Source organism: Gadus morhua, chromosome 14, assembly GCF_902167405.1.
Source record: "Gadus morhua chromosome 14, gadMor3.0, whole genome shotgun sequence".
In the NCBI taxonomy this organism is placed as follows: domain Eukaryota; kingdom Metazoa; phylum Chordata; class Actinopteri; order Gadiformes; family Gadidae; genus Gadus; species Gadus morhua.
This window is the reverse complement of record NC_044061.1, coordinates 15916554-15927465: the sequence shown is the minus strand read 5'-3', so window position 1 is coordinate 15927465 and position 10912 is coordinate 15916554. Positions and strand designations below refer to the sequence as shown.

The following is a 10912-nucleotide window of genomic DNA, read 5'->3' as shown; positions in this document are numbered from 1 at the left end:
CGCACCTCCTACTACAAAAGAGATGTAACTCCTATTCTAAGAGTACACCTCCTAGAGAAGGAACGTGACTCGTGCCCTGCAAGTGTATGTGACTTACATTATCTCACTTCTTTTTAGACTAAGTTGAGTTAAACGTACAAATTTTGGAACACACATTAGCACGCACAAGCCATTAAACACGCAAACTTGATTTGTTTTCCTTATTAGTTTTTTGACTGCACTGTATATTTATATTGCCATTTAACAAAAAAACGTATCTATATAGCTTTTATGTACACAGTATATGCACACACGCACACCATGCTTTTGTGTTTTATATTCTTATATTCTATCTTGTTCGTAGATCTTGTTTATTTTAGAATGTGTGCTGCTGTTAAACTGAATTTCACTGGGGATGAAGCCTTAAGCATCTAATATAACCTGTTAACAAATAATTAAGTAATAATGATTCACGCACACACACACACACACACACACGCACGCACGCACGCACGCACGCACGCACGCACGCACACAACTTGTCCTTTAACTTCATAGTACAGTTATTGTAGGATATATGCGGTTTCCAACCGAATTTACATCCATTCATGCATCTATATTTCTTCTTCATATACATATATTTATATATGTATATATGTATATATGTATATATATATATATATATATATATATATATATATATATATATATATATATATATATATATATATATATACAGGTGCTGGTCAAATTATTAGAATATCATGAAAAAGTTGATTTATTTCAGTAATTATATTCAGAACGTGAAACTTACATATTATATCAATTCATTACACACAGAGTGATATATTTGAAATGTTTATTTCTTTTAATTTGGATGATTAGTACTGACAATTACTGAAAATCCCAAATTCAGTATCTCAGAAAATTAGAATATTAGTTACGACTAGTACAAAAAATGATTTTTTAGAAATGTGGGCCAACTGAAACGTATGAACATGGAAAGTTTCAGCATGTATGGCAATCAATACTTAGTTGCAGCTCCTTTTGCCTGAATTGCTGCAAATATACGGCGTGGCATGGAGTCGACCAGTCTGTTGCACTCCTCAGGTGTTATGAGAGCCGAGGTTGCTTTAATAGTGGCCTTCAGCTCTTCAGCATTGTTGGGTCTGGCATCTCGCATCTTCCGCTTCACAATACCCCATAGGTTTTCTATGGGGTTAAGGTCAGGTGAGTTTGCAGGCCAATCAAGAAGAGGGATACCATGGTCCTTAAACCAGGTACTGGTAGATTTGGCACTGTGTGCAGGTGCCAAGTCATGTTGGAAAATGAAATCGTCACCTCCATAAAGTTGGTCCGCGGCAGGCAGCATAAAGTGTTCTAAAACTTCCTGGTAGACTGCTGCATTGACCCTGGACCTCAGGAAACACAGTGGACCAACAGCAGCAGATGACATGGCACCCCAGACCATTACTGACTGTGGAAATTTTACACTGGACTTCAGGCAACGTGGATTCTGTGCCTCTCCTGTCTTCCTCCAGAATCTGGGACCTTGATTTCCAAAGGAGATACAAAATTTACTTTCATCTGAAAACATAACTTTGGACCACTCAGCAGCAGTCCAGTCCTTTTTGTCTTGAGCCCAGGCGAGACGCTTTTGACGTTGTCTCTTATTCAAGAGTGGCTTTACACGAGGAATGCGTCAGCTGAAGCCCATATCTTGCATACGTCGGTGTGTGGTGCTTCTTGAAGCACTGACTCCAGCTACAGTCCACTCTTTGTGGATCTCCCCCACATTTTTGAATCGGTTTTGTTTGACAATCCTCTCCAGGGCGCGTTTATCCCTCTTGCTTGTACACTCTTTTCTACCACATCTTTTTCTTCCCTTCGCCTCTCTATTAATGTGCTTGGACACAGAGCTCTGGGAACATCCAACCTCTTTGGCAATGACCTTTTGTGTCTTGCCCTCCTTCTTTAAAGTATCAATGGTCATCTTTTGGACAGTTGTCAAGTCAGCAGTCTTCCCCATGATTGTGTGTCATACAGAATCAAAACGAGAGACCATTTAAAGGCTTTTCCAGGTTTTTTGAGTTAGTTAGCTAATAAGAGTGTGGCACCAGGTGTCTTCAATATCTGACCTTTTCACCATATTCTAATTTTCTGAGATGTTGAATTTAGGGTTTTCATTGGTTGTCAGCTATAATCATCTTATTTTTGGCAAAAAACACTTATAATGTATCAGTCTGTTTGGAATGAATGTATACATTCTACAGGTTTGACTTTCTAAATGGAATTAATGAAATAAATCAACTTTTTCATGATATTCTAATAATATGACCAGCACCTGTATACACAGTATATATAAGAATTTAAAACAAACCATCACTTCAGAAAACATGTGTACAGATATATTCTTTATTTTCATATAATAGTTAGCACTTTTAGAACTTGAAACTTGGAACAAAAGTGTCCTCAACCTCAGCTTTGCCAATTTTTTGGCCTAGTTATATAAAATCTGTAAAGTATTTGGTTTGATAAACTAGAATCTGTATGGAATTGCTATGTTGTTGCAGTTACAAGCAATATCCCCTAGGTCATGCAATTTACCCTCTTACCCGATACACTTTAATGACAGTGAAAGTTTGCCGGTGGTCATATCTGTGCTTATTCCCTCAGACACTAGGCAATAGAATAATCCAAGTATACTGTACTTTTCAATGTTGATGTTATCAAGAAATTAGCGCATTAAGACGGACAACAAAGATAAGCCATCAGCACAGCCGTTGGTGAGCTTGTCAAGACTGTGTGAGAAATGTGAACCAGCTCTAGTGCTCATAGACTGGTTGCCTGCATCAGTCTTTGGGCCTGAGTCTGTTTGTATTTGACACTAACATAATTTGTCAGAACTTTCAGTGCAAAGGAATTTAATTTGATATGGGGATACTTTTTTTTTTTATTTCTGGTGCTTTGTGAAATTAAAAAGTAAGCAATGAGTGAAGATTAAATGAACTGAGCATCTACCCCCCAGCCTTTTTACCAACATAATATACATTCCTTGTGCATCAACACAGCTTAGACCCACTGGTGTACCTTGCAATGTTTGCATTCAATTCCTGAAGGGTTGCGTTAAGTTTCAAATAACATTATTAAACATGGGTAATTGTTTGAATTATAATAATAATAAGATATAAATAAGCTCAAGGTAAGGAATACGAATGATAAGGAATACGATTTTTGGTAACCCCAATTTCAGGGTAAAGCCTTTATATAATGTTTGTGTTAACATATGTTACATCCATTGTGGCACAGTTTACTCAAATCGAAGGATGTTTCAATTATTATTTTGGGGTGATCTTTGACCCCATGTAGAATTCGCCCTCTCTTTGTGAAGCTGTGGGTCTTGTTGGTGGGAGGACCCCTCTGGGAGCCGTTCTTATAAAAGACCAGGCATACCACAGAGCTCCGTCATGTCAAAGACAACCTGCCCTCATTGTATTCCTCGGCCAGCACGACAACCACAAGAGGTCTGCTGATATACCTAGATGTTTCTCCATGCAGAGAGAAATAGGAACCCTCCGTCCCACATCAATAATGCCAAGCAGAGGAGGCCAAAATAATTGGACGTCAGACTTTATTGACTTGGCTACGCTTTATCCTTTATCTCCATATATATATATATATATATATATATATATATATATATATATATATATATATATATATATATATATATATATATATATATATATGAATATATACATGTATATATATATATTTTTACAAATTAATGGTGTGAGATAGACCCAGAAGTGAGTCCGATTATATTGCCTGGATGGATTTCAGGTTTAATACTGACTGCATGGTTGTTTCTCAGTGGCCATAGATGGCGCTGTTTTCCTACAAATACAGTTATTACTGCATTCTTCAACTAAAAACTATGAGATTGGAAGTTGTTTTTACACGTTGCTATTAAATCCACTTGTTTGAGGTGAGAGGTCGTTCAACACCTTACTATTGAAAACAACACCATAGACTGACACCCATAACTGTACCTCTAATTCTAAAATAGGGGCAGTTTAGTTAATGAACAGAACTGCAACATTGTCCACAGGATGTTTTTGAAACTTGGTAGGCTTAACAATTGATTATGCAGGATAGTATGTAAGTAATTGGCACTCTTATATTTCAGTTTGTTTCATTGGAATGTTTCACATTTTAAACAGGTTCTGCATTATACGCAGCGCTAACATACATGCAGTCATGGCACAGGGAAGTGGTCAGGTTTTTCTTGTTATCTTATTCTCCCATGTGATGGGAGGTTGTAGAATTTCATTAAGTTTACCTCTTGGTCCACATCCATTAACGGAGCGGAGACAAATATTACAGCTACATGGCTGCTTGGGATGCACGAATGGGAATGTGCCCCTTCCTGTTCTGTGTTGCTGTGGCCTAGTTCAGACAGAGAGTTCTGAGGCGTGTGTAGAGTCACGCGGAGAACCCAGGTTCCTCATGTCCTCATGATTTCTATGTTATTCAAAAAACACAGAAGATAAACCAATGGTAAAACATTGTTTGTTTAATTGTTGATTGATTATTAAAATAGAATACACATCTTGTTGGACTAATGCAAATAGAAAAGGATATGTGGATCATCTCAACAACAACTATTTATTTTGGTTGAACATTAATTTTCTGTGAAAATGGACGATTTACGTCACCTCATTAAAATATCCCGGCGTGTTGCTATAGAAACACTGTTAATATGTTTCTTTTACATAAGGCTAACCTAAATAATCCAAATGACCCCTAGTGCTCTTGTTTCCGTTGGAGAAAACGGTAGGCTCCCAGCTAACTGTGTGTGTGTGTGTGTGTGTGTGTGTGTGTGTGTGTGTGTGTGTGTGTGTGTGTGTGTGTGTGTGTGTGTGTGTGTGTGTGTGTGTGTGTGTGTGTGTGTGGTTGTGTGTGTGTGTGTGCTTCGGTGTGTGTGTGTGTGTCTTCGTGTGCGTGTGTGCGCGCGCGCGCGCGTGTGTGTGTGTGTGTGTGTGTGTGTGTGTGTGTGTGTGTGTGTGTGTGTGTGTGTGTGTGTGTGTGTGTGTGTGTGTGTGTGTGTGTGTGTGTGTGTGTGTGTGTGTGTGTGTAGGTGGGGTTAGTCGGAGTAGAGGGAGGGCTAAGAGGCTGGGTTGTGATTGCGACAGATGTCTGGGCAATAGTGAAGCGCTCTCCTGCTTCGGTCCCACATTGCACCGGGGCGGAATCTGTGCAGCTGTCAGTCGCCGAAGAGTGTATTATATTATATATCATTTATTATTAATATTCTTGCTATTATACCATCTATTATACGTCCACTCGGCCCGGCGAGTGAGCGCAACGGATCGCTTTCGGTGCGGTTGGAAACAACAAATCATACAGGTCAGTTTTTTTTAATCTCTGTACATTAATGCATAACTCCTTGCTGGTTACGCCAGGTGTTGAAACACAAGAACAAGAAAGAAAGCAAGTCCGTAGAAATAAAGACAGAACGGGGAACATTAAGAATAAAGACGGAGAAAAAGGGGCTTACTATTATCTGAATATGGTGCCCTTGCATTGTTCTCTCTCTCTCTCTGTCTTTCTTTCTCCTCTCTCCCCCGACTCTCGCCCTCTCTCTCCGTATATCTCTCTCCCTCGTTCTCTCTATATTCCCTCTCTCTTTCTTATCTCTCAAAAGTGGTGATTTATTTTGCAAAATTAGGCTATGGCATTTTTGGCATGGTGTAAAGAGATAGGCTATTCGAGGGAGCTCTATGGTGGATTTTGTGTGCAAATAATTCCTTTCAATATGATTTCCTCGACAAATTGAAAAACTGTTTGTTGAAGTGAAGAATAAGAAATGTCGTAAAAGCGACCAAAAATATAGCCCACGGCTATCCAGTGAAACTGCGAGTTCTTGAAAAGCCGGTGAGAGAAAATCCAGAGCTGATAAGAGATGGCAGGGGGGCACTAAAATGGGGGATGGAGACCCTAGCCTCAATAGCAGCACAGTCGGCGTGTTCATTGTCTTCAGCTTCCGCAGCCTATTCTTATGACATCATCCAATGATATTTTCAATCATCCGTTTGAGCATCATTTTGTTTGCATATCACGTATTTTGAAACCATTGTGCATGTCAAACTGCATTCCCCCTTTGGACCTTAATGAATCCCTAATTATCATCAACTGACGAAATCCCAACAATCTTTTGACGTAATCAGTGACAAAGTCGAATACAGACTAGCTCGACGCCTCGGTCTTTGGAAGATATGGGGATTGGGGGTTGAATCCTCGATTTGTATGGAGGCTGGTCTCTGCAGAGAGTAAGCAGGTATCACGTTTCTCTGACGCCCACCAAATTTATTCAATAAAACCAGAATAGGCAAAAAAACGCTTTTGTTGGTTAATTAGAGAGACTTCACTGGAGAGACCTATGGTCGAGGTAACATCAAAGGGGAAAAGCCTCGGCGTCTTCTTTCACGCTCAGTGGGTTTTTGGCCAGGGATCCGAGTATTAATCTGCGTAATGGATACGATAGCCTATCGCCGCGCGGCGCGTGGCGCGTGGCGCACCCTTTCTTGATTGCAGCACTACGGACAGCTCCCTGCTTTGCACCCACCCACCCATCCAATAAAGCAGTTATTCATACCATGTATTGGCATTTTTTTTTATTACAGTAGGCATGTCATAATTGAAACCGCATGCGCAATTTAGTTTTGCATATCTTGAGTCACGTGAGGGTTGGCCAATTCTCAAGATGTGGACGTATGTGAAATTCTACCCCACTTGGTACTGTTCCCGTGTTACGTCCTCTTACGTCCTTATTCCAGGCAGAAGCTTGTTTCGGGGGTATTGGGTTAAAGAGGGCAGACTGTTCTTATTGTCCTAACTGGTTGTTCCTGTTTGCGAGGTTCCTCTGCTGACTTCTCCATTATCTCAGAGGGAAGCTGCCCTCTGATGCAACCCTCGCCCTCTCTCTCTCTCTCTCTCTCTCTCTCTCTCTCTCTCTCTCTCTCTCTCTCTCTCTCTCTCTCTCTCTCTCTCTCTCTCTCTCTTTCTCTCTCTCTCTCTCTCTCTCTCTCTCTCTCTCTGGCTTTCTCTATCTTTCCTCTCCCCTACTCTTCTATCTCTATTCTTACATAGTAGTAATAGTCTGTGTTGTAGCAGTTTCAAAGTAAGTCGGACTAGTATTATTGGTAATTAGTCATAATATTGCATTCATATGGTCTACAGAGTTGGCAGACATGTATGCTCTATGTAGGCTCAATATCTAGTGTAGAAGTTATTAGCATTAGTGTTAGTTGTCTCAGCATTAGCATTAGTGGTCAAATTCCAGAGTTGTTAGACATCCACAGTGAGGGTTACTCTGTGTGTCTGTGAGTCCGTTGGTCTATAGTATTAGTAATATTAGTACTATTAGTAGTGGTAGTACAGCAGTAGTATTAGTTATATTAGCATTAATAAGGGTTGTAGTGTATTGACGGAAAGTGTTGGCCGACATCCATGTAAGGGTGACATTGTGAGTTCAGAATGAGTTGGTAAAAGCCTGGTTCCCAGGCCCGGCCTGCTTGTCTTCCAGCCAAGCTGTGTGGGGCTCTGGCCCCACAGAGGAATGCACTCCAGCCCTCTCTCACAGAGCTCCGAGCCTGGCCAAATCTGGCTCTAATCTAGGCCCTATAGACATGGAATATTCACAGAGGGTTCTCCTCACTGATCTGGGAAATGAAATTTGGGAAAGTAAAGAAGTAAAGAAATAATAACGCTTTTGAATATATTTTCTGGCATGTTTGTTTTGTGTAATCTTGAAAGTCTGTTGGATAGTTATGTTGCTGTAAGAATGGTTGTGTTTTTTTAAATGGTTTGATAGGACTATGATGATGTTCTTCATCATATTCGTAGCCCAATATAAATGATTTGATGAGGGTTAAGCATAGTACATACGTCAGTCTGGTCATCCTGTAAATCAAGCCAGGCTGGGAATTACAGGATCATGGTCATCTATATAATGAGAAGTAATTGCTGTTGTTGACAGTAACTGACACAACGTCCTACATATGTTTGTCCAGGAGTCGCCATGGGAGGAAAACTGAGCAAGAAGAAGAAGGGCTACGACGTGAGTGACCCCAAAGACCTGAAGGATGAGATCACAGCCGCGGCCGTCGGCGCGGTGGAGTCAGTCCAGGCGGCGGTGGAGAGCGCTCTCCCCGCCGAGGCGGCCGGAGTGACTGCTGAGGTCGGCAAGAAAGCGTCAGCTGCGGTGGAAGAGGTAGTGAGTTCGGCAGTGGCGGAGATATCACAGGCTGCGGCGGGCATGATGGGGACGGGTGACTCCAAGGAGGCGGACGCTGCCATTAAGGAGGAACCTGTTGTAGCTCAGAAGGACCCAGAAGAACCAGCTGCAGTGGAACCGGCTGCAGTGGAACCTGCTCCCGTTCCGGAAATATCCATAGAGGAACCTGCTCCCGTTGAGAAGGACCCAGAACCGGCAGCAGTAGAACCTGTTGCCGTAGAAACACCAGCTGAGGTAGAACCGGCAGCAGTAGAACCTGTTGCAGTAGAAACACCAGCTGAGGTAGAACCGGCAGCAGTAGAACCTGTTGCCGTAGAAACACCAGCTGAGGTAGAACCGGCAGCAGTAGAACCTGTTGCCGTAGAAACACCAGCTGAGGTAGAACCGGCAGCAGTAGAACCTGTTGCCGTAGAAACACCAGCTGAGGTAGAAACGGCAGCAGTAGAACCTGTTGCCGTAGAAACACCAGCTGAGGTAGAACCGGCAGCAGTAGAACCTGTTGCAGTAGAAACACCAGCTGAGGTAGAACCAGCAGTAGTAGAACCTGTTGCCGTAGAAACACCAGCTGAGGTAGAACCGGCTGCAGTAGAACCTGTTGCAGTAGAAACACCAGCCGAGGTAGAACCGGCAGTAGTAGAACCTGTTGCAGAATCTTCTCCAGTTGAGAAGGACCAAGAACCTGCAGCAGAAGAACAAGTGGCTATAGAACTGTCTACAGAAGAACTCACTCCCGTTCAAGAATTATCTGTTGAGGAACCTGCTCCTGTTAAAAAGGATCCCGAACCAGCAACAGTGGAAGTGGCTCTAGTCAAAACACCAGCTGCTGTAGAACCAGAACTGGATTTAGTTGAAGCCACTGAGACTGCACAATGTGACGCTCTAGACGCGCCTGCACAAACCCAGGAGACACCAGGGTGGTCACCAGTGGAGCAGCCCGAAGCTGAGCCTTCTGAGTCCCTTGTGGGGGACTCCCCCCCAGCACCAGAACCACACGTGATTGAACCCGAAGCCCACACAGAGATGTCAGAAGTCCAAGCACCCAGTGCAGCTGTTGAGCCTGTTCCAGAGACTGTCACTGAGTCAGAAGTCGATGGCGAAGAAACAGCCGCTACTGAGCTCCAGTCTGAGTCAATAACTAACCTGGAGCTGTCCGCAGAGGTACCGGCTTATGCTGCTCCGATTCCAGTGTTGGAGCCCGAAGCTGGGGCTGATGCAGTTGAGGAGCAGGGCTTCGAAAAAGTCATGCCGGAAATGGCACCACCGGAGGCCTGTGGAACCGAACCAGAACCAGTGACCGAAGTTACCCCTGAGCCTGAAGCCCCAAAAGCCATTGCTGAGGTGGTCGCTGTGTGCGAGGTGCCCGCTGAAGTGGAAGCGTTCGTTGAGGTCTCAGCAGTAGAGGAGGAGAAAATGACAGAGCCCCAGGTGGTAACCAAGATGGAGAATGGAGATTCAAAGAGTGACTTGGCCATGGAGGAGGAGGAAGAGCTAGACTCGCTGCCCGTGGTGAACGGAGCGTCCAGCGACTCCAGCGCTCTTTCCGAGGAACAGGTGAACAACACCGAAGCCGAGCCGCCGGTGAAAGCTTTCACTGAGCACCATGAATCGGAGGTGACCAAAGACTTATCCTTTAACGCCCCCGAAGACGTGTCTGAGATGGTCAAGTCCATCAGCGCTGCAGACAACCAGGCTGTGGAGCTGGTCTGAAGGAAATCTTTCGAACCAATCAAGTCAATCCAGCGCCCTCCTTGGTTGAGGATGCCAGAAAGCTGATGAAATAAAAAAACGCCCGACTTCCTATTATGGGACATGTCAAAAACAAAATACCACCACAAGATCTGTCGTGGTTGCTCAGGCGAAAAGGACTGACGTGGTTGAGCGAAGAGAAGATCACAACATGGAATCACTTTAGGGTAGTTCAGACAAAGTGCAACTGAAAGTGAGAGGGCATAAGGCGAGTGTATGAGGAGGGCCGTATGTATGTGTGTGAAGTATTTAAGGAGGAAGAGAGCAAGGAAGAGAGAAATATATCAGAGCCAGATGGTGGACTTGAGGAACGGAAGTAAAAGTACTGCCCTACTGCCTTGAAACCTTTGAATATAGCGACCCTGGGTTTAAACAGACATTTAATATTAGTGTATGATTCGAGCTAGTCTTTCACATATCCTTTACATAACGTTAAAAGCTGTATGCAGCGGTTCTTTTGTAATAATGCAACCTGATGATGAATGTTTAATTGATCGTTTGATGTAGAGAATAAAAACAATATAGTCCACTCTGTCCCTTTCCTTTTTCATATGCACTCTCCACACCAAATATCAACAATATTGCTTCTACCACTACCATTTTATGCATTGAATTTTACTTGCAGTTGAATGTATGTTCTCTAGGTTAATTATCAACCATAGTAACATTTCCTTATTGAAAAGTAACAAACAATCAAACTATCCGGAAAACAAATCACTTGCCAAGGTTATCTAAAAACTTAAGGTCCTGGTCGAAATCAGTATGAGCACATGCTAAGTGGTTCGGCCGACCAATCAGCCATTTACAGCATACTGAGTTAGTTATTTATGTATTTCTCTGTCTCTGTCTGTCTCTCCCTCACTCCTCTCTCTCTCTCTCTCTCTCTCT

The 10912-nt window shown here is 42.8% G+C and overlaps 1 protein-coding gene across 1 annotated transcript; it reads left to right on the top strand.

Annotated features, from left to right (window-relative positions):
* Window positions 1–5094: 5094 nt before the first annotated feature.
* si:dkey-56m19.5 (fibrous sheath CABYR-binding protein) lies at window positions 5095–10553 on the top strand. The gene is made up of 2 exons (XM_030377285.1): window positions 5095–5388; window positions 8055–10553. Exon 2 carries the CDS (start codon window positions 8063–8065, stop codon window positions 9983–9985), a length of 1923 nt encoding a protein of 640 aa, XP_030233145.1. The 5' UTR covers window positions 5095–5388; window positions 8055–8062; the 3' UTR covers window positions 9986–10553.
* The last annotated feature ends 359 nt before the right edge of the window (window positions 10554–10912 follow it).